At 41.1% G+C, this 24,252-nt stretch overlaps 2 protein-coding genes across 3 annotated transcripts; one reads left to right on the forward strand and one right to left on the reverse strand.

Annotated features, from left to right (window-relative positions):
• Window positions 1-347: 347 nt before the first annotated feature.
• On the reverse strand, window positions 348-14,489 carry LOC149499886 (uncharacterized). 2 transcript variants are annotated; one of them, XM_089738386.1, is made up of 3 exons: window positions 14,381-14,489; window positions 3,351-3,446; window positions 348-798 (listed from the first exon to the last, which is right to left on the reverse strand). In XM_089738386.1, exons 1-3 carry the CDS (start codon window positions 14,466-14,468, stop codon window positions 608-610), a joined length of 375 nt encoding a protein of 124 aa, XP_089594512.1. In that variant the 5' UTR covers window positions 14,469-14,489; the 3' UTR covers window positions 348-607. The 2 variants fall into 2 exon arrangements, with proteins under 2 accessions (XP_089594512.1, XP_089594513.1); XM_089738387.1 differs by lacking the exon at window positions 14,381-14,489 and adding an exon at window positions 14,152-14,253.
• Window positions 14,319-23,306, forward strand: LOC114246462 (uncharacterized). The gene is made up of 8 exons (XM_028178982.2): window positions 14,319-14,688; window positions 15,622-15,645; window positions 16,197-16,402; window positions 19,544-19,673; window positions 20,021-20,185; window positions 21,063-21,247; window positions 22,223-22,329; window positions 22,480-23,306. Exons 1-8 carry the CDS (start codon window positions 14,640-14,642, stop codon window positions 22,586-22,588), a joined length of 975 nt encoding a protein of 324 aa, XP_028034783.2. The 5' UTR covers window positions 14,319-14,639; the 3' UTR covers window positions 22,589-23,306.
• The last annotated feature ends 946 nt before the right edge of the window (window positions 23,307-24,252 follow it).

The following is a 24,252-nucleotide window of genomic DNA, read 5'->3' on the forward strand; positions in this document are numbered from 1 at the left end:
GTAATGTATAATGTCATGACGAATATATTTAATACGATTTTAAATATCATATTGAATATATCTTCACAGTTTACGCGGTCACGGACTATTGAGGTACAATGGTCAAATACCATATAAAATCATCATTCTCCTGCCCTTCCCCCAGTCAACTGGGGTCGGCCCAACATGTTTTCTCCTTCCATACTCCTCTAAAATATATAATTTTTTCGCTCACTCCCCTCTTACACATATCGTATTTCACGCAATTCATTAATATCTTCTTAGGTCTACCTCTTCCTCTATAGCATTCCACATTCATAGTTAACGCTAATAAAATACCATATAAAATGAGGGTATTTTTTATTACAAATTCACAGGCCTCGCGTACTAAGTATATGGATCAATCAACTCGTTTACTTGAACGAGTATAAGTTAAGTTAAACGCGACATTAAGCCGTAAAATTATATATAATTGTGTACGTCCCGCGAAAACAAAAAAAGTATCTGAGATAAAAATGCGGTAAAACCATTCATTGATTTTACATCTTTATAAATGGTATTTATATTTTGTGATTAGAAGTGGACATTCCGCGATTCTGTAATTCATCATCATCATCATTCCTTCCTATTACCCTCTGCTGGGGTGTAGGGCTCGAATCAATATTTTCCATTTACATCGGTCTTGGGCAGTCTGTTCTAGCTCCTCCCACGTCATGCCCAAGACCCCTAGCTCCTGCTCCACCGAGCGACGCCAAGTTGTTCTGGGGCGGCCTCTCTTTCTCTTGCCAGACACTTTCCAGGTCAGTGCTCTCTTTGATTCTGTAATTAAACAGCCTAAATGAAATAACCACCAATTCCATTTCAAAATCACGAACAAATGAATTTCACGAATGACGATTGCAAAAATCTATAATTTAGAAAACCCGATATGACATGAGAATTGCCTTCGAATATCATTGTTAATACAAAACAATAGAATCGTAATGGAGCGACTCTCTCACAAGATTAAAATTCGTTTCTGCACGTACCTACCCTCTCCGAGAGAACGAACAATAAGATTATGCAAATGATGTGCCTTAAGAGAACGAGCTTTCCTCAAACGGGCTTTTTGTATTTATAAATAAGTATCTATTTGTTAAATTAATTATGAATGTCCATTGCTTTCAGTAAAATTTCATCGTAATAATAAAAAATTAGCTGTGTTCTTGATATTGTCGGTTTAAATGAGTGACAGCCGGGTACGAGGGCTGCACTAAAAGTATCGGGAATGAAATATTTCCACTGTTCCTGCCATATTAAAATCTTTTTAATTGAAAACTCCTTGGTTTTAAAAATCGAATACCATTTATTTATTTAAAAAAAGATTCTCGGTCTTGTCACGAGGTTTTTTCAAACTTGTTTACTCGTCGAGAAAATGGAATTGAATCGAGAAAATTCAAGAGCGATGATTTATTATGACTTTCGAAGTGGTTTAACACAAAAACAGTGTGTTGACCGGATGATTTCTGCATTTGGTGATGAAGCCCTATCCAAAACCACAATTTATCGCTGGTTTGATGAGTTTCAACGTGGACGTGTCAAGCTCAGTGATGATCCCCGTCAAGGTCGTCCAAAAACTGCAGTCACCCAAGAAAACGTTGATGCTGTGCGTAAGCTGATTGAGGAAGATCGACATGTGATATACCGCGAAATTCAGGCAACTTTAGACATTGGCATGAGTTAAATACAAATAATCTTGCATGAACAATTACGTGTAAAAAAGTTGTTTTCCCGATGGATACCGCATTCGCTCTGTGAAGAGCAAAAAGCGGTTCGCGTTACTTGGTGCGTCAGAACTCTCGAAAGATTCCACGCAGGATCCTCAAATGCTGTATACAACATTGTATCAGGTGACGAATCCTGGATATATGCGTACGAACCCGAAACAAAAAACCAGTCACGAGTTTGGGTGTTCGAAAATGAGTTAAAGCCAACAAAAATTGTTCGTTCACAGAGTGTTGCAAAAAAAATGGTGGCCACGTTTGTCTCCAAAACCGGCCATGTTACGACTATTCCTCTTGAGGGACAAAGAACGGTTAATGCAGAATGGTATGCTAGCATTTGTTTGCCACAGGTCGTTTCTGAACTCCGTAAAGAGAACTGCAACCGCCGCATCATCCTCCATCACGACAATGCGAGTTCTCACACCACGCACAGAACAAAAGAGTTTTTAGAGCAAGAAAACATAGAATTATTAGACCATCCGCCGTACAGCCCCGACCTAAGTCCTAATGATTTCTATACTTTCCCTAAAATAAAGAATAAATTGCGTGGACAGAGATTTTCATCACCTGAAGAAGCTGTGGACGCCTACAAAACGGCCATTTTGGAGACCCCAACTTCCGAATGGAATGGTTGCTTCAATGATTGGTACCATCGTATGGAAAAATGTGTCAAATTTCGCGGAGAATACTTCGAAAAGCAATAAATACATTTTTAAATGGTAATGTTGTGTCACTTCGTTAATTCCCGAAATTTTCAGTGCCGCCTAGTATGTAGGTATTTGGCTGGATGCAAAATTATTTAAAATCCAAGAAATTGGACAGACAAGTTTTTGCCCTTATGGTTATTGCCCTTGTAGGCAGACGAGCATACGGACCACCTGATGGTGAGTGGATACCGTCGTCCAAGAACTCCAGCAATGCCAGGGACAGAGCCAAGCCACTGCCTACCGTTAAGCACTGTCCACAGGCCTCGTTTACGGCCCATGTTGTTTTCAGCGCTTATAGAATCACTTGCATAATTTTTCACACAATTTGAATGTTTGTCAAGGTTTCTAAAGCTTATTTAATCCCGGAGAACATTCTCGCTGTGAAATGGCAGGAGCCTACGACAAGTTCTGACCAAGAATACCAGACTTCCGATATATTATCGAACATCGTTCTCAAAGTTCAACTACGTTTTTACCCTGCGTGTCAATATGATGCCGTCCTGTAATTATTTGCTATACGGATTACAACACGAGCTAAACACGATAATAATATATTTGCCATAAAACTTTCTATCGATCTGAATATTGTGAAATCCAACTAACAAACCGTTGGATTAACTTTTCAACTACAACGACTAGATTTTATTTACTTAATTGCGAAATTATAATGAAATACTGCATTCAACGGTCACCTATTGCGAAATGAAGTATAAATTATTAAATGTATTATTGAATGAATTATATTATTTAATAAATAAAATACGTTGCGTGCGGCGCGTCCGGTGCCGGCTAATGGACGCGTACCTTATGAGTACATTCGTTGAAAACAAAAGAGACTTTGAAAACAAAAAGCTTACAGTTAGCTGCAGTCTAAATTAAGTGTACTTAAATGTGATTTTACCTTTACGTAAAATTTTCATAATAATATCAGCGAAATCCCTCAAGTGTTTTGCAACCTTCAAACCGAACCTCGCTCCATTGGTGATTATTGAAACACCTGAAAGTACGAATTTTGTATTATTCAGAACACATGTTGGCAAACTCGTTTACATAATGGTTTTGCAATAATACTTTGTACAAGTAATTTTTTTTTGTCACACACAAAAAATTTCACTACTTATTTCAGCAAATAATTAATAATAGAAAACTATATTTGTCTAAGGAGTGAAAGTAATGCGGATACAGTTAAATAAATAAATAAATAAATATTTACTAACAATCACGCCACGTTAACTGGTCCCGTGCTAAGTTCGTAAAGAACTTGTGTTACAGGTACCAGATAACGGAAATAAATGTAAGATTTTTATTATACACATACATATATTTAATAAACATCCATAACCCTGGAAAAGACATTTATATTTATCATACAAATATCTTCCCTTGGCGGGATTCGAACCCGCAACCCCCTTTTGTAGTGACCATGTCACTTACCACTACACCAGACGGCCGTTAGTTGGGCCCAAAATGCAAACGTTTTAACTGCATATTCCTAAAAAAGAACTTTATTTATAAGTTACCTATACACGTAAAGGAGTGATTAAGTAGGTATATTTGGATAGACGCTTTTTAGGAACGATTGAACCAATATGTAAAATATAATCTTCAAAAGATAAAATATAACACGTATCTCATTATTTTAGAAAACTCATCGCCTTATGGCATCGGTGGGAATAAGAAAATAATATATGGTTAGACTATAAGGCTAGTGAATTTGTACATACTCGTATCTTTAAACGTCAAGTCGTCTTCGTCTAAACTGTCTAAAGGATAAAACGTCCGGTGCACTTATGTCGAGCGATGCAACGATGTTCGATTCCCGCAGGCGAGTACCAATTTTCCTCATAAAATACGTACTTAAGAAGTGTTCACGATTGACTTCCACGGTGAAGGAATAACATCGTGTAATAAAAATCAAACCGGCGAAATTATAATTTGCGTAATTACTGGTGGTACTGTTTGGTACTGTACCTCTTGTGAGTCCGCATGGGTAGATACCACCACCCTGCCTATTTCTGCCTTGAAGCAGTTATGCGTTGCGATTTGAAGGGTGTTGAAGCCGTTGTAACGGTGCTATGACTTTAGAACTCATATCTGAATTTGGGTGGCGGCATTTATGTTGTAATGTGTATGGTCCGGTAACCACTTAACACCAGATGGCTGTGAGCTCGTCCACCAATCTATGCAATAAAAAAAGTGCTATTATTAAGAAATTCCTGAAAACTATTTTGTTTTTGAATTACCATTTATTGAGGGAGCCACTCTTGATATTAAAATTTTATGGATAAATTAAAAATATAAACATGTGATTGAAGCCGCGGGCTACGATCTGTTGTACACATCAGCTGACTGCGCACAAACTAGGTCAATATAATCGAAGCGACCGTGGATTACTTAAATCAACTCGTAAATTATGGTAATGCGGGCCCCCTATCAGTTATACCTCATTAGCAGTAGACATTATCAACTAAAAATTTCACAGTCTTTAATTAATAATATCTATGCATATGCTGATCGTGTTAGGACGTCAAAACTGTCATCATGACAAACAACTATTGGAAAAACACTGTTAATCTACTGATCTAGCCGGTTCGTGAGTAACTGGAATAAATCCTTAGGCTACCAGCGAAAGGAAAAAATAGATCTATCTTACGCGATTTTGTATAGAGTTACATAAGCTCATACAAAGCCCTCCCGATCCATTAACGGTGCTTTTAGGCATCACAAGCACCGGCCACCGTCCTCGTCGAACCCGTCGCTTGCGACGAAGGGCTCAACTAGTAAATTAACCCTCAGACACAGCCCACTGAGTTTCTCGCCGGATCTTCTCAGTGGGTCGCGTTTCCGATCCGGTGGTAGATTCTGCGAAGCATGGCTCTTGCTAGGGTTCATGTTAGTAACTCCGTCAGGTTTGAGCCCCGTGAGCTCACCTACTAGTTAAGGTTCCGCTGAAATAGCCTCTCAAGGCTATCAGCTTAGGTAGGAAAAAAAAACATACAAAAACCAGTACCAGTAGTACTTTTTCATAAGTTCGATTTATATTTTTTTTTTATTCCTTCGATGGGTGGACGAGCTCACAGCCCACCTGATGTTAAGCGGTTACTGGAGCCTATAGACATCTACAACGTAAATGCGCTGCCCACTTTGAGATATAAGTTCTAAGATCTCAGTATAGTTATAACGGCTGTCCCACCCTCAAACCGAAACGCATTACTTCTTCACTGCAGAAATTGGCAGGGTGGTCGTACCTACCCCCGCAGACTCACAAAAGGTCCTACCACCAGTAATTACGCAAATTATAATTTTGCGGGTTTGATTTTTATTACACGATTCTAATGAACAACATTATTTCCTTTGATTACAAATGGTTTTGCAAATTCAGCATTTTCTATTGCAACTAGATGGATGGAAAGACCCAGTAACGAATGAATCATTCACAAATACACCCCAAGGTCTGCACCGACACGACTCATAAGTTCATGACATGAATTTAGAATCCGGTTGGTTTGTCCAACCCGCCAACTTCTATTGTTCTTGCTGTTACGAAAGCGATGGAAATGTCACGAAGCGATAAATGTGACAGAGACAGAGCAAGTACGTACATAACTTGTGACAGATTTTAAGTCTTTGACTAGCAGCCATAGCATACCATCGTTATAACCATTTCAACTTATGTGGGTATCTGAAAATATTTTTTAAATAATTTCGTTTCTTTAATTATATTTTATTTAATCTCTTTTATTAATTAATCCTTTTGTAAAGAAACTGTCGCTCAGCCGATAATTTATTTTTTTGAAAAGTGTTCCTTCAGTAAGTTTAGTATTTATTTGGTATAGTCTACCACTAACAATTTTTTTCCCTAATACGACGCCAAGATGGGACTAGCTAATGGTAACTTCTACCCTCCATACTAATAATACTACGTGCTTGACGCAAAGGAATTCTCAATAAATAGTATTGAAATAATTGCACTAAAATTCAGAGAGTCGATTGTAAATTATTTTGAAAATCGATCACACCAAATAAGGCATCCGTAACTAGCAATAGTGAAGTTCGGAAGTATTTCGTTAGCCTACGCAATTCAGAACGTTCCCGAACAGGGCTGTCACATACACAACACGAACTTACAAATAATTAACATTCAAATGACGACGTTGCAGTATGTAAAGATAAAATATGAAATCCAAATTCCATAAAGCATCTCATTAAACAAAACTGTTGTTTTTTTTTTGTCAAAAACATTTTTACAACCTTTTTTACTATACTACTAGTAGTTTCTGTATTGACCCAGCAGTCTTTTGAAAATTTTATGAAGGATTCCTAAGCTTCTAGCCTACACTCTCAGGAGGTCGCACTTTGAAATTCACGTCGGCAATACCTTGAATAAAACCCAAGAGAACTCGTAAAGTCTTTAAGGCAACCCTTGTTCAAACCCAACAGGAGCAACTATACCGAAATAGTTGTTAAATAAACTTTGATTTTCGGCACAATTATAAATATTTCTAGATTTAAGTTCTGTTAAATCGATTACCGAACGAATTCATCAAATTTTCGAATATTTCAAAATGTATAACATGGGTATATGGATTCCGGAAATGCTAGTAGTGTATAATCTGTAAAAAGCTTTGAATATTAACGGTAGGCTGGGACTTGGCTCTGTCCCTGGCATTGCTGACGCTCATGAGCGACGGTAACTGGTCACCATCAGATGAGTCGTATGCTCATCTGCCTACAAAGGCAATAAAAAAGTATTATTTAAGTAAAGTAAAGTATTAGTATTATTTAAGGAATGCATATTACTTCGATCTTTAGAGAGGCTGATAACGATGACACGTAAAATCTCTTTAGTGTCAATGATATCAAAGAACGAATGAACTATAAGACCCTTTTTAACAATGGCCCGGGTGTCTCAATAAGCGATTATTGAGGAGATTTTAAAGTCGTCATGGCCTACAGGATCAGACTACCCGTGTACTCATAATTTAATAAAACTGATCTTCTTTATGCTTGGATGGTCGAAACATCTTTTTACTCGTGATAGGACCTCTTGTGAGTCCGCACGGGTAGGTACCACCACCCTGCCTATTTCTGCCGTGAAGCAGTAATGCGTTTCGGTCTGAAGGGTGGGGCAACCGTTGTAACTATACTGAGACCTTAGAACTTATATCTCAAGGTGGGTGGCGCATTTACGTTGCAGATGTCTATGGGCTCCAGTAACTACTTAACATCAGGTGGCCTGTGAGCTCGTCCACCCATCTAAGCCAAAAAAAAATGCTTTTCGTTTTAAAAATATAATATTATTTCGTTTATGTATATAAGAGACATACGAAATAACCAGTGGCACCGTCGTTTAACCTTAACGAGTGGCTGGCTGCCAAGCAGGCTATCGTTAAAGTCTCAGAGCCTGCTCGGCGCCTCATAGCAATAGCTCGATTTATTTGTTGCCAATATTTATAAGCAGAGGCTGTAGCTATTTACATCACGGTTATTCATTAATAATAATACATTTTACGTATTTATTTGAGTTATACATATTTACTAAATTACGCTCGTGGCTCTATAACGTCAATTCTTTATTTATTTTATTTATTCATATTACACATTAACAAAACATTTTTTTCGGAATATTTCGAAAAAAGATATGAAGTGCGGTATATGTATGGATGTACTTGTGAAATAGCTACATTTTTTTGTACGATATAATATCCTTTAAATGTTTCTGTGTATCCACCGATTTAATGTGATCAACTGCTAGCATTTAGGTGCGCTTTTAGTATTGTTTTTAAATTTTAATTACGAACACTCATAGTAACAATCGATTAGCTTAAAATGCCTTAAGAAAAGGTAAGAAGCTGAGTGGGCACGTTTAATTTTTTTTTTACACTTATATATTTATTTTTTTATTCAGCTACTAGCGACCCGCCCTCGCTTCGCTTCGGAAACATTAAAACATACATGAAACCAAAAAAAAAAATAAAAAAAAAAAAATGAAAAAAAAGTAGCCTATGTTCATCAGGGACAATGTCGGCTTCTAATGGAAAAAGATTTTTTCAAATCGGTCCAGTAGTTTCGGAGCCTATTCGAAACAAACAAACAAACAAATCTTTCCTCTTTATAATATTAATAATTATAGTATAGATGCACAAAAGTGCAGCGGCAGACTTAATGCTTAAGGCATTCTTTACCAGTCAACCAAGGGCTTAGAGAGTCCTGTGGTAGGTGCACTGCTTTTTGAGAAGTAAGAAAAATAATAATAATATTATATACGTGCGTATACAAACACTCGCGCAGTAGGTATACATAATGTACATAAACGTAAAATATAACGCCGTTCTATAATCATACTAATAATATAAAATTTACACATATCACATTCCGATTTGAGCAACCGACGCGCGTGGACGTGCTCATTGTTTTGTCGGAAGTGACTACCGGTGATAATAGATCATTGTTCGTGGCACATCTGTGGCCCAAGTGTTTCTCGGAATTTGTACCTGCGCCTAATTGCAAGGCATTGCCGCCCGGGAACTGTGCAGTAGTTCTATTCACTCTAATTCTATTCTACTTGTTCTATTCACTAAAATTTCTAAAATTCCTAGAATCGCTTCGGCCAATTTAGTGTTACCGACGCAGGGGCCTCGCCGCAAGGCGAGCGCGTGTTTAAGTCCCGGGGCCGCCCCCCCCGGGCGAAAATCACGTAAAGATGGAGGAAAAACTTTTCATCGACTTCATTCGGGAAAAATATCCGTCAATCGCGCCCGAATTCGAAGCCTATAGGGCCTCATTTGGTAATTATTCTCCCCCCGCATCTCTCGCCGCCGTCGCCAAACATGCCTCGCAGGCATGCCTCGCGTGCCCCGCCGCCGGTCCGTGTTCAAGCGCACGTACGCACGCCGCCGTCGTAGCGTCTAACGCCCCCGCCCCCGCTACCCCCGCGCCCGCGTCAATCACGTCAGTTTCGTCCGTCGCGACCTCAATAGCGTCTAGTTCAGGCTCCGATACCGAATCGGAGATGGACTTCGAGTCCGCGACTAGCCCTCAACCCGGAACCTCGGATGGGTTCCAAACTGTAACGCGCGGTAAAAAGCGTACTCGCGTCGTGGAGTCCCGGAGCTCCATGACGAAGCAAACCAAGTCCGCGACCGCCTCCCGACCGCAGGTAGTCGTAACGCCAGAGTCGGACTCCGCCCGCCGCGTAATCCCACCGCCGCGCCCAAAAACCGCGCCCGCGCCTAAAACAGTTGTCCCGCCCCCGCTGATACTCCAGGAGAAGTCAGCGTGGAATCGCGTATCCCAGGCCCTTCAGGCCAACAAAATTAATTATACCCATGCGCGTAACGTCGCGCATGGGATTCAGATTAAGGTCGCAACGCCGGGCGACCATAGGGCCCTCTCTGCTTACCTCCGAAAGGAGAACATAGGTTATCACACCTATGCTCTTCAGGAGGACCGCGAACTCCGCGTAGTGATACGTGGAGTCCCCAAGGAACTCGACATAGACTACGTAAAGGAGGATCTGATCGGTCAGTCCCTCCCAATAATTAGTGTGCACCGGATGCACAGCGGACGCGGCAGACAGCCGTACAATATGATTCTCGTCGCGCTAGAATCAACCCCGGAGGCAAAGAAAAGAATCTCATGTCTCAAAACGATATGCGGCCTCTCCGGGGTCACCATCGAAGCCCCCCATAAACGTGGTACTCCCGGGCAGTGCCACAGGTGCCAGCTCTATGGCCACTCAGCGTGAAATGCCTCGGCGATCACGCAACCACAGAATGTTCGCGTGTTAGGGAAACCGCGACGGAACCCCCAAGCTGTGTCCTATGCCTTAAGCAAGGGCACCCGGCAAACTACCGCGGATGTCCTAGGGCTCCGCGTAAACGCCTGAACCACCCAGCCCCCCGAACCGTCGACCCAAAGACTTCGGCGCCTTCAGTGCCGAAACCAGCCTTCGTACCGGCTGCGGTTCCCACCGTCTGGGCGTGGAAAAAACCGCTGCCGTATACGAAGGAGGGAACACAAAACGTACCCCAGCTCCCGCCTGCGACACGTCACGCGCCTCAGCCCCTGCTGGCACCTCGCCCCGCGCCCGCGTACCGCCCCCCGCAACCCTCAGTCGTCAACGACTTCGCGCTCGTGCGCGACTTCGTCACCGCGGTAAACTTTGACCGTCTGCGATCGTTCGCAGATGCTATCCGTAGGTCGGTAACCCCCGAACAGCGGCTCGCGGCCGCTTTCGATCACATGGACGTCTACGAGTCCGTGTCTCGCACGTTATAAAAATTCTTTACCGGTAATCAATGGCGCAAAAAGGTAGAGAAAAACCGTATTTCCTTACGTTAGCATTCTACAATGCTAACGGACTCGCGCGGCAACGCGATCAAATTTTCGAATTCCTCCGCGATAATCTTGTAGATATTTTGTTAGTGCAGGAGACCTGTCTGAAGCCCTCGCGTCGTGACCCGAAAGTCGCGAATTACGTCATGGTTAGGAATGACAGACTCACCGCCTCCAAAGGCGGGACTGCCATTTACTATAGGCGGGCTCTGCACGTTGTTCCTCTCGATACTCCCTCGCTCTTACATATCGAGGCGTCAGTGTGCCGTATCTCGCTGACGGGACACCAGCCGATCGTCATCGCATCCGTTTATCTCCCCCCGGACAAGCCCCTCCTGAGCAGTGACATCGAGTCACTGTTTGGCATGGGAGACTCCGTCATCCTGGCAGGCGATTTAAATTGCCACCACACTAGGTGGAACTGCCATCGTACGAACGTTAACGGTAGGCGTCTCGACGCGTTTATAGACGACCTCACTTTTGAAGTAGTCGGTCCCCCAACTCCAACATGTTATCCGTATAACATCGCGCTCCGTCCGAGCACTATAGACCTGGCATTGCTTAGGAACGTAACTCTGCGCTTACGTTCCATCGAAGCACTGTCAGAGCTCGACTCAGACCACCGACCTGTCCTTATGCAGCTCGGTCGCCCTCACAACCCAGCCACTGTTACGAGGACCATGGTGGATTGGAATAAGCTGGGCACGTGCCTAGCCGAAGCCGCTCCGCCAATCCTCCCTTACGGCCCGGATTCGAATCTATCCCCCGAGGACACCGTCGAATCCATAAACATCATTACCGATCACATCTCTTCCGCGATCATTAGATCTTCAAAAGAAGTCGATGTGGAGGACAGCTTCCACCGCATCAGACTGTCCTCCGAACTTAGGAATCTCTTAAGAGTTAGGAACGCGGCAATCCGGGCCTACGATCGTCTTCCCACGCATTCAAACCGGATTCGGATGCGTCGTCTACAACGCGAAGTCCACTCCCGCCTAAGTGACGCGCGTAACGATAATTGGCATAGTTATTTAGAACAACTCGCGCCCTCCCACCAAGCATACTGGCGACTAGCTAGGACTCTCAAATCCGAAACTACCGCTACTAAGCGCCCCCTCGTATGCCCTTCAGGCCAACCACCGGCATTCGATGACGATGACAAGGCTGAGCTGCTGGCCGATGCACTGCAAGAGCAGTGCACCACCAGCACTCAACACGCGGACCCCGAACACACCGAGTTAGTCGACAGGGAGGTCGAGCGCAGAGCTTCCCTGCCGCCCTCGGACGCGTTACCCCCCATTACCACTGACGAAGTTAGAGACGCGATCCACAACCTCCAACCTAGGAAGGCACCCGGCTCCGACGGCATCCGCAACCGCGCGCTAAAACTCTTGCCAGTCCAACTGATAGCAATTTTGGCTACAATTTTAAATGCCGCTATGACGCACTGCATCTTTCCCGCGGTGTGGAAAGAAGCGGACGTTATCGGTATACATAAGCCGGGCAAACCGACAAACGAAACTTCTAGTTACCGTCCGATTAGTCTCCTCCCGACGATAGGAAAAATTTACGAACGGCTCCTTAGGAAACGCCTCTGGGATTTTGTTACCGCGAACAAAATTCTCATAGACGAACAGTTCGGATTCCGCTCTAAACACTCGTGCGTACAACAAGTGCACCGCCTCACGGAGCACATCCTGATAGGACTAAATAGGCGTAAACAAATCCCGACCGGCGCCCTCTTCTTCGACATCGCGAAGGCGTTCGACAAAGTCTGGCACAACGGTTTAATTTACAAACTGTACAACATGGGAGTGCCAGACAGACTCGTGCTCATCATACGAGACTTCTTGTCGAACCGTTCGTTTCGATATCGAGTAGAGGGAACTCGTTCTCGTCCCCGTCAACTGACTGCCGGAGTCCCGCAAGGCTCCGCGCTCTCCCCGTTATTATTTAGTTTGTATATCAATGATATACCCCGGTCTCCGGAGACCCATCTAGCGCTCTTCGCCGATGACACGGCTATCTACTACTCGTGTAGGAAGATGTCGCTGCTTCATCGGCGACTCCAGATCGCAGTAGCCACCATGGGACAGTGGTTCCGGAAGTGGCGCATCGACATCAACCCCACGAAAAGCACAGCGGTGCTCTTCAAAAGGGGTCGCCCTCCGAATACCACTTCGAGCATCCCACTCCCTAATAGGCGCGCAAACACCTCCGCCGTTAGCCCCGTCACTCTCTTTGGCCAGCCCATACCGTGGGCCTCGCAGGTCAAATACCTAGGCGTCACCCTCGACAGAGGGATGACATTCCGTCCCCATATTAAAACGGTACGCGACCGTGCCGCCTTCATATTAGGACGTCTCTACCCTATGCTTTGCAAGCGAAGCAAACTGTCCCTCCGTAATAAGGTAACTCTCTACAAAACTTGCATACGCCCCGTTATGACGTATGCAAGCGTAGTGTTCGCTCACGCAGCCCGCACCAACTTGAAGCCCCTTCAGGTTATTCAATCCCGATTCTGCAGGATAGCCGTCGGAGCACCATGGTTCCTGAGGAACGTGGATCTCCACGATGACCTGGAGCTTGACTCTGTCAGTAAGTATCTACAGTCGGCATCGCTGCGCCATTTTGAGAAGGCGGCACGACATGAGAACCCTCTCATCGTAGCCGCTGGAAATTACATACCCGACCCAGTAGACCGAATGGTAAACCGTCGACGTCGCCCAAAGCACGTCATTACGGATCCTCCTGATCCATTAACGGTGCTCTTAGGCACCACAAGCACCGGTCACCGTCCTTGTCGAACCCGTCGCTTGCGACGAAGGGCTCGACGAGCGAACTAACCCATAGACACAGCCCACTGAGTTTCTCGCCGGATCTTCTCAGTGGGTCGCGTTTCCGATCCGGTGGTAGATTCTGCGAAGCACTGCTCTTGCTAGGGTCAGTGTTAGCAACTCTCCGGTTGAGCCCCGCGAGCTCACCTACAAACGTTAGGGTGAAGCTGAAATAGCCTCTCAAGGCTATCAGCATAGGTAGGAAAAAAAAAAAAAAAAATTACACATATGTCTTATATGTTTAAATACATATTCTTATATAAATTATTATATAATCATAGACACATTTATTTTTTATTATTTTTTATTGCGTAGGTGACTAAATAGGCTCACTGGTGTTAAGTAGTTACTGGAGCCCATAGACATCTACAACGTAAATGCCGCCACCCACCTTGAGATATGACTTCTAAGGTCTCAGTATAGTTACAATGACACGGTTACATACTAATTATTAATATAACGCATTTATCAGACAAGAAAAAATAATAATAATAGAAGTTGAAATTTAATGTACAGAAAACTACCAACACATTAGAACACACTATAATTTAAATTGAGCTCTCATGACAACGGGATTTTAGAACAGAAAACACTATAGAATATTTTCACAAATAGCCAACGACGCCGCGACGTAGAAATATGTTTTAAGTTCACTACCGGATTCGTTTCTCATTTTTAAAGCTACCTCCACTATTAAATGCTTATTACATTTGAAGGTTACATAATAAAGCCTAACATATTATATGCCAATACATACCCGTAAAAGAATAGAGAAAACAACCAAGATGAGTACAGGCGTAGATATTAAATAAATGAACCATAATGTGTTTCCTGTTATATAACATAATAGTTTACAAATATAATAGAACGATTGTCTGCTCTGAACTGCTCTCCCAAGTGTACTTGTACTTAATCAATTGAGGGGATATGCGACGTGAGCGCAGTCCGTTGTGTTGTGAGTTGGCGGTCAGTTCGCGATCACATAACAAAACAAACGTAGTGTTAAAACAAGCGATATGGATTCAAAACTTTTGATTATTATTGTACTCAGCTCTTATTCGTACGGTACGTAGATTATTAATGAATTACCGTGTTACGTTTTAGTTACAATACCGTCTCGTCTATCAACCAAAAGCAATTCTAGTAGTTTCTATAGTAATCGATGTGAAAGACATTGATTGTGTGTTCTATGGCCTCTTTGTTATGGATATCAATAGTGTAATAATCTTATTTAATGTGTACACAACTACTTCACTACCTTTTAAGATTGATAGTATTTAGTATTTTATTTTAGTAAATTCTCTCACGCTGAGCCCTGTGAGCTCGTCTACGCATTCGGTGAAGTCAATATATTATAACCCTTCGAAGATATTAGCAGTCGGTAGATTAAAAAATTTTATTTAAATGCAAAATTATTTAGAATGTATAGGTACATATCATTACCAAGTTTTATTTAACTAAACGAATCTAATCTAAGTTTTATAGTTTCATGGTTGTTTTTATTTTTAATAAATGCGCCTGCCTACTTTTAATTAGCTTTAAAAAAATCTTATTATTAGCTTATTTTAAAATTATTTGACATCCTTTTACAGATTAAAAACAACATCGAAATAACTATTGTATTAACGATGTAACTAATTCATATTTAGCTATTATTTCGAGCATTAAAAGAGTTTTTGAGAGACGATACCACAGACGATTTTTTGAGAGAGGTATTTTTATCGAAATTACTAGGGCAAAAGCCAGCTTGAAAAATACGTGTATAAAATTTTCATGGATTATTATTCCAGTACGTATTACATACGAGAACGTCATGCGCAAGTAATTCTATTGAAATACTTTTAACGAATTGTCCGTCAAAAGACAATAAAATGCATGAAGGAAAGAGCCAATTCTTTATTTTTTAAATATAGGAAGAATATGTCATCACATCGTAGTGATTATTTTTGGAACATTATGGAATTCCATATAGTGAAGTCCTCCTGCTTTTTGTTTCAGGATTCCAGTACGACGGTCTCCGGGGTAAGCCAATTAATAATCATGAAATCATATTTACAAACTGTTTGTTTATAGGCATCTAGACTGTTGTGAATACAAAAGCACATCACGCGAGTTCAAGATATAACACAATCAACAAATTTCCCTATGTACATAATTATATATATCACTAAATAAATTCATTGCTCGATTCTGGAAGCACATTGAGCGTATTCAAAACTAATTAACTTCCTTATAGACAGCGTAATATTTATAGAGTGATTTAATTTTCTTTTACCAATTTTTTTTTATTGCTTAAGTGGGTGGACGATGTCACAGCCCACCTGGTGTTGAATCTAGCCCATAGATAGACATTTACAACGTAAATGCGCCACTCACCTTGAGATATAAGTTCCAAGGTCTCAGTATAGTTACGACTGCCCCACCCTTCAAGTCGAAACGCATTACTGCTTCACGGCAGAAATAGGTGGGGTGGTGGTACCTACCCGTGCGGACTCACAAGAGGTCCTACCACCAGTAAAATGTAGCAAACAATTTTGTATACAACGTTACGTAATAACTTTCTGATTATGCAGTGAAATTCGGCTGGTCAGACGCCCTGGCGGACATCGAATACTTCTACAGCATACCGCGCACCATAAAGGATGCAGAAAATGACGGTTGGCGCAGGACTGAACCACCGCCGGGACCTATTCTCGAGCTAAGGATGTACTGTCCTCCGGGAAGGGTTGTCTGCCCACTATACGATACTTCAGGCTTCGTTGCCGGCTTGCAAATAGCTGTAAGTATTTATATCTTTTGAATCAACGAATACAGGTCTTGGTTACCAATTGACTGTTGTTCAAAAGGTTCTTCGACAGTCGTTCTGCATTTAAATACAAGATTTTATTTCGATTGTGTACCTAATAATAAAGTAACACTTTTAAAATGAAAATTATATTGGTGGTAGGGCGTTTTGTGAGTGCGCACGGGTAGGTACCACCTTCCTACCTGTTTTTGCAATCAAGCAGTAATGCGTTCCAGGTAAAAAAAATATTCTTTTCCCTACCTAGGCTGATAGCCTTGAGAGGCTATTTCAACGTAACCTTAACTAGTAGGTGAGGTCACGGGGCTCAAACCGGAGTGACGCTAACACTGACCCTAGCAAGAGCAGTACTTCGCAGAATCTACCACCAGATCGGAAACGCGACCCACTGAGAAGATCCGGCAAGAAACTCAGTGGGCTCAGTTTGAATGGCGGGGTAACCGTTGTAATATAGAACTTATGTCTCAAGATGGGTGACGGTGACGAGTTGATATCCATTAGCTAATGTAATAAGTTAATACCAAATGAAATGGTTCAATAGACGAAAAAACAATTTAAAAAAACGACGAGTATTTTGTAATAAAATATGTGAATATACAAGCCGTATACTGTGCCTGTGCACTCTTATTTATTAGTTTTGAATCTGAGCTATCCATTACCAATAACATACAAACTCGCTTATGAAAAAAAGCCCACTGAGTTTCTGGCCGGATCTTCTCAGTGGGTCGCGTTTCCGATCCGGTGGTAGATTGTGGGAAGCACTGCTCTTGCTAGGGCCAGTGTTAGCAACACACCCGGTTTGAGCCCCGTGAGCTCACCTACACATCAAGGAGAAGCTGATATAGCCTCACAAGGCTATCAGCATAGGCAGGAAAAAATTAAAAAAACTGAAAAACGATAGTCAGTTCACTTGATGTATTAAATTTACAAACCTTAAATATAGTAAATAAATTTTCTTTATAATGCCGACAACAACAAAGTTACAAAGCTTCAGCTTAATCGGACAAAATGTCATAGATCACGAATAAACAAACGCATAAGCAGTAGTTTTCGGCTAAGTTGTTTTTTATTTTATATTAATATTGTATCATATTTTATTGCACACCAAAAATATATTAAAATTAATAAAGATCATATCTGTATTGAACTATTGAATTATGAAAACAAATTATGAAAGCATGAACTAATACTAATTTAAACCATAAAATGTTTACTTTACAATCACAAAACAAAAGATAAAATACAATTCTCTTCCTGGGTCTTGAGCGGTCAATTTGCATCCGTCGGTTTCGAGAAATTACGACGATTATCTAATTTATTCGAATCAAGTCTACAGGGGCTAAAGATGCCGCCAATATAACTATAGTCTGGTACGATAGAGTATGCACTTGAAAATTTTATTTCATTTTTAGAGGTTCACGGCTTGAGATTTTGCCTTACTGTTGTTCATTTTTTTTTCCTACATTAGCTGATGGTCTAGAGGGACCATGTCAGCGTAACCTTGACTAGTAGGTGAGCTCAAACCTGACGAAGTTCCTAATACGAACGCTAGCAAGAGCCGTGCTTCGCAGAATCTACCACCAGATCGGAAACGCAACCCACCGAGAAGATCCGGCGAGAAACTCAGTGGGCTGTGTCTGTGGGTATTAACCCAGTAAATTATTACCCGCCGAGCCCTTCGTCGCAAGCGACGGGTTCGACGTGAACCATGACCGGTGCTTGGGGTACCTAAAAGAACCGTTACTGGATCGGGAGGATCCGAAATGACGTGTTTTGAGCAACGTCGACTGTTTACCATTTGGTCCGCAGGATCGGCTATGTAGTTTTCGGCGGCCACGATGAGAGGATTCTCGTATCGTGCCGCTTTAGCGAAGTGGACTAGTGTTAAGCGGTTCCTAGCGCCTATAAATAGACAGAACAACTCTGCAACTGTCAAGACCTAAAACATGAGTTCGAATTCACTATACAGAAATAACAGTGGTCGTAACGTGTAGATAAAAATATATAGTATTTAAAATCGAAGTGTTTAAATGTTACATAATTTTGAATTATTGTAAACGATTATTTAAGTATTCAGGCTAAAATTCAATGACGTCAGCATTTCGGGATTGAAATATTTTCTTATGGCGATCATTCCGTTTAGAAACTTGCTGCAAGGGAAGGAGAGGGAAAACTTATGTCAACGTGACAGTTCTAAGAAAAAATGAACCGTACAATAATGAAATACACGATTCAAATAAATTATGGCTAGTAATGATTCGTTGTGAACAAAGCAATGATACAACAAAATCAAACAATTCAAAGGACGTATTATTATTATTATATGATATTAAATAAATATGAGGCAATTGAATCTTATTTTCATGATTGCCCAATCAAATGTTATTGAAAATTAATAATAAAAATAAGCAGTTTTTAAATAAATTTAAAAAACGAATAAAGTACTCCTTTAAGGTACCCTGGGAAGCATGGTACCAAAGTATTTTATTGTATACATAAAATTATAAAATTTTAATCAATTTAAAATATAATAGGTTAGATCAGCCCTCTGAGTTTCTCGCCGGATCTTCTCAGTGGGCCGCGATTCCGATCCGGTGGTAAACTCTGTGAAGCACTGCTCTTGCTAGGGCTAGTGTTAGCAAATTCTCTCAGGTTAAGCCCGTGAGCTCACCTACCCGTCCGTGCATAGCTGGAATAGCCCCTTAGGCTACCAGCGATTAGGTAGAAATATATATATATGAGGCCATCAGCGCAAAAGTGGCCTAACCCACAATTTTTTATATTCAAGCTTATAATTATGACGTATAATGGAATTGATTTAAAATATAATAAATATTGATGCAAAACAGGCCTATCCATAGTTTCACCCATAGATAACAAACAGCTTTGTAAACATTATTATTGCGTGTATTGTTTTTTTGCCTACTCAAATTCAAATTCATGAAAACTTAAACCTCATTGCTCCTTAATAGCTATGGTAGGCTTAGGCCACTTTTGCGCTGACGGCCTCATATATCGATCGATCGGTTATTATCGATTTCAACGTATTTATTCATACAGTCACAATTGAAGTCACCAAAAAAAAACAATTTAATTCATGAAGAGAACCTTTGCCAGATTCCGGTCGACGAGTTTGAATCTTCTGTTATCAAGCCTGAGAAGAAGTTCGTGAAATGGTACGCAGCACCCGCGGAAGGAGAACCCTCTAGGGACTATTGGACAGCCACTCAATACTATGTGTCAGAAGGTACTTTTCAATTTGAGTTTGTTTTTTTTCTTTCGAAAGCAGACGTGCTTACGGACTGCCTGATGTTGAAGGATCACCGTCGCTCATAGAAAGCGGAAATATCATAAATACCCGAGCCAAGCGCTAAAACTAGAGACTAAGTCAAGCTATGCTTAAAAAGGGCTTTAATTCAGAATCGAATGGAAGTAGATAAGTAGCAAAAATTATGCCTCAAATACATTGTCGATCAACGCAACAGTTGTAGATTACCATTTGTAAGTATAGGCTAAAATAATCAGAACAAAATGATTTAAATAGCTTTTAAGCTTCCAGTAAAAGGATGGAAATGACGTAGACTGTCTTTCTAGAATCTCTGAAGGCCGGAGCCGGTCCACAAATAGAAAACGGAGCTACATTGCAGGACGGTGGAGTGTGGGTCGCCGGACCAGACGCTCACCTTCTCCGAATCCCCACCACGGAAGCTGAACTAAACAGCACTTTCTTCAAAAAACAGAATTGCATCCCTAATATGGGTACTGTAAAATTTATCCTTATTTGAATATTCAAATGCAATACCTCATATACTCATCAATTCATATGATTTAATAGTAATATACCAAAAGAGGTTCGAATTGTTCGTAAAACATTATTCAATTATTCACTGAAATTCCATATTATTACGAAATCGTATTTTAAAACAACAGAAAAAATTGTATTACTAATACTGAAAGTACACAATTATAACTAACTTGTTATCTTTATTAGAAAAAGCATTACGACCGTAAAACAAGTGGCCAATGACATCAATGGCCGATTTTATGCACAGCAATAAAAATACAAAATATAAATTTAAGCTTTTGCGTCTATCTAACATTATTATAAGCGCCAAGATTAAGGATAGACTAACACACTAGTTATCTACAATGTAGATGCAGAATGCAGAGGTTTTTTTTTATTACTTAAATGGTTGGACGAGCTCACAGCCCACCTGGTGTTAAGCGGTTACTGGAGCCCACAGACATCCACAACGTAAATACACCACCCACCATGAGATATAAGTTCTAAGGCCTCAAGTATAGTTACAACGGCTGCCCCACCCTACAAACCGAAACGCATCACTACTTCACGGCAGAAAGAGGCAGGGTGGTCGTACCCACCTGTGCGGACTCACAAGAGGTCCTACCACCAGTAAAACTGTATCTATAATGTAGATCTACATTATAAGCACTAGTTTTTACTACGATTTCTTGCAGTGTGATAGTCTATCCTTAATCTTGGCGCTTAGAATAATGTCGTAGTGTCGAGAACTCGTTAAAGTTAAAATCGTTGTAATGATCGTAATGACTTGTTAAATAATAGTTCCTATATTATAAATTAGTGTTGACTTTTAAGTTCGAAACATTTTCAAAGGCACACACTATTATTACAACATGACAAGAAAAATGGACTGCGAAGAAATGCTACTGTGGTTTGCATTAATCACGGACAGCGAACTGGTTGGCACCGGCTTTCAGACCATAGGGAAACTAAACAAGAAAAATCTGAAAGATCGAAACTGGTTTGAAACAGTTCCAGGGGCCAGACGAGCAACAGAGGTAGGACAATGAGTATCATCATTCAGTATGTATTAGGTGATCAAGAGAACACGTACCTGTTGTGTTTTGAGATAATTTAATCATGGAAATGGTCTGGGTTAGGCACGGCGAGACAGCAATTATTAGTAGGCTATGTTAGAATGATGGCTATGTTAGAATTAGAGCGGATGGCTATTGGGGCCAGAAAGTTCTTGAGTGGCGACGTACCGGCAGGCGTAGCGTGGGTAGGCCTCCCACAAGATGGACCGACGATCTATTGAGGACCGGTCTTTGTGGCGAGGCTTGGGGGAGGCCTATGTCCAACAGTGGACATTTGTGGGCTGATAAGAAGAATTTTAGAATGTTTTTGAAGGCTTATGAACGGAAAATTGCGAACTAATTGCTGTAGCTTGTGGTGTCCGAGTTTGTATAATTTTTTGCTATATACCAAAGTGAATGCTGCCTTAAGATATATAAGATTTAGGCTAGGAATCAGAATTGAACAGAATGGTGATGATGACATGAACCCTCATGTGTGCTCGGACACAATTACCCCGCCTACCATGAGCACTTAGAGCGCTATATTCTTAATTAAGTAATTCACTTCAAGGTTCCTTTGATTTAATTACACCATATCGCCGTCATGAAAGTCGTTCATAGTCCCAGACATAGTCAGACACAATTTCTCGAAACGAAAACTAATTATGACGGATACAGTACTTTTTATAAAAATCGTGTTTATACGCATACGATTAGGTGGTTTTTTGTCTAATTTATAAAATCACGAGCTCAAAACGTTTAAAGGTTATATAAGTTTAAAGTTTGGTCGCATCTGTTATACATTAGAAATTTTAACCATGTCGTCAAATAATTTACTCTACCTACAACAATAACGTATTAAAACATAGTTCAACTTGCAAGTTTACGTCTTTCCTATTAAACAACGGACGCTTCATTAATGAGATGTCCCTCAATTAAACTATAGTTTATTTGTAGCTGGCAATACCACACGCCCCTGACTGCCTACGAGATTGGACGGAGAAGTACGGCGTTATATCAATGCACATCTACTACACGAATAAACCTTGGGAAATTCGTTGCAAGTTCGTTTTCATTTAATTTACTAATAATAATAATAATTAAACTATCGATTTCATTTAAACACTTAAAACCTCTTTCTTATAATGTGCGTAATTACTGGCCGTATGGCGTCTACGCTTGCAATTTTGAACACTTAATATTCTTTCTTCCAGGTCCGGTGATTCCATAAAGCCAGGTCCACCCCTGGACAGACTGATACTTAACGGCTTGCGATACGCCAACCAAATTTCGGATGAAGTTCAAAAATTGTTCAGCGGTTAACCCTAAACTACAACATTTTAATTGACTACGGGGTATTTGAGGCCATTCTGTAAAATGAAGACGAGTAATAGAGCTGGCCATATTTAACACGACAACACTAGAAAATCACGTTCAAAAATTATTATTTCACAAAAAATTTGTAATACACTCGATTAAAAGTCGGCTAATGCGCTACCCCTATACTACAGATATGACGTTGGAGACGTATATTTATAAATTGAACAGCAAGCACTTTAAGATACCTACTATTTTATAAATACTAGCGGCCCGCCCTCGCTTCGCTTCGGAAACATTAAATTTAAATGTATAGATAGTTGAGTCCCGCGATGTTACCCGCGGTTATTGTCGTACCGCGGGTGACGCCGCGCGGCGAAGCTAGTCTAAAAAAAGTAACCTAAGTTACTCATTATATACCTAACAGCTACCTGTCAGTGAAAGTTCCGTGAAAATCGGTCCAGCCGTTCCAGAGATTAGCCGGAACAAACAGACAGACAGACAGACACAAAAATTGTAAAAAATGCTATTTTGGTGTTTGTACCGTACATATATTCATATACATGTAGTAAAAAGCGGTTATTTCAATATTACAAGCAGACACTCCAATTTTATTTATATGTATAGATAAAAATATGTTTCCATGCCGGCACGAGAAACGGTTTCATTGCACCCCAGGTCTAGTAAGAATATTTTGTGTTGTTTAATAAAGCAATTTATTTGACTTGTCTTGTTTTATTAAGTCAAAACGTGGAAAGGAATACCATAAATGTTAAATCTTACAATTATGACGGTTATTTGGAGCTTATTAGACAAGAAGCTCAAAGTAAACATACTGAATGATGCGAATGTATCTGAATCAAATTCCTGGAACCTCAATACTCGCTAATATTTTGCAATTGCGTTGTTACCTGAAACGTTTTTAGGACCGTCGAGTTGGTGGGCGCATTTTAGTTGTAGTACATCAAAAGTTTATGAAAGTACTGTTTTATTGTCACTGCAGCCTATCTATTCCTTTATATATTCCTTTTTCCTATCTATTCTAGTAACCTCAAGGGGTTATGCTAGATTCGCCGAGCTTGTAGATGAGCTCTCGGGGCTCAAACCTGACGACGTTGCTAACACGAACACTAGCAAGAGCCGCGCTTCGCAGAATCTACCACCGGATCGGAAACGCGACCCACTGAGAAGATCCGGATCCGGATCGGTGGTAAAATCTGCGAAGCACTGCTCTTGCTTTTAAAACGATTTTTTGTTAACGACAACGCTTGACATAATACGGCACAACAGATGGCCTCTAAGTTTGAAGAGAAGGGTTGGAAGTGTTGCGTTACCCACCGTAATCACCAGAAATTGCGCCGACTGACTTCTACTTCTCTAGAATATAGAGAGTCAATCTATCGAAGGTTCGCGCTTAAAGGGCTATACAAGTTCTTGACGGGAAAAATGTAATATCCCTTGTAGGCAGACGAGCACACGGCCCACCTGATGGTGAGTGGTTACCATTCGCCCATGGACTTCAGCAATGCAGGGACAGAGCCAAGCCGCTGCCTACCGCTTCATACTCTCCACAAGTGTCGTTTGAAGAAGGACATGTCATAGCGCTCGGGAAACACCGTGGAGGAGAACTCATCGTCTCTCTTGCACCATGCTCCAAGAGAGACTCTGGT

This window comes from Bombyx mandarina, chromosome 25, assembly GCF_030267445.1.
Source record: "Bombyx mandarina strain Sakado chromosome 25, ASM3026744v2".
In the NCBI taxonomy this organism is placed as follows: domain Eukaryota; kingdom Metazoa; phylum Arthropoda; class Insecta; order Lepidoptera; family Bombycidae; genus Bombyx; species Bombyx mandarina.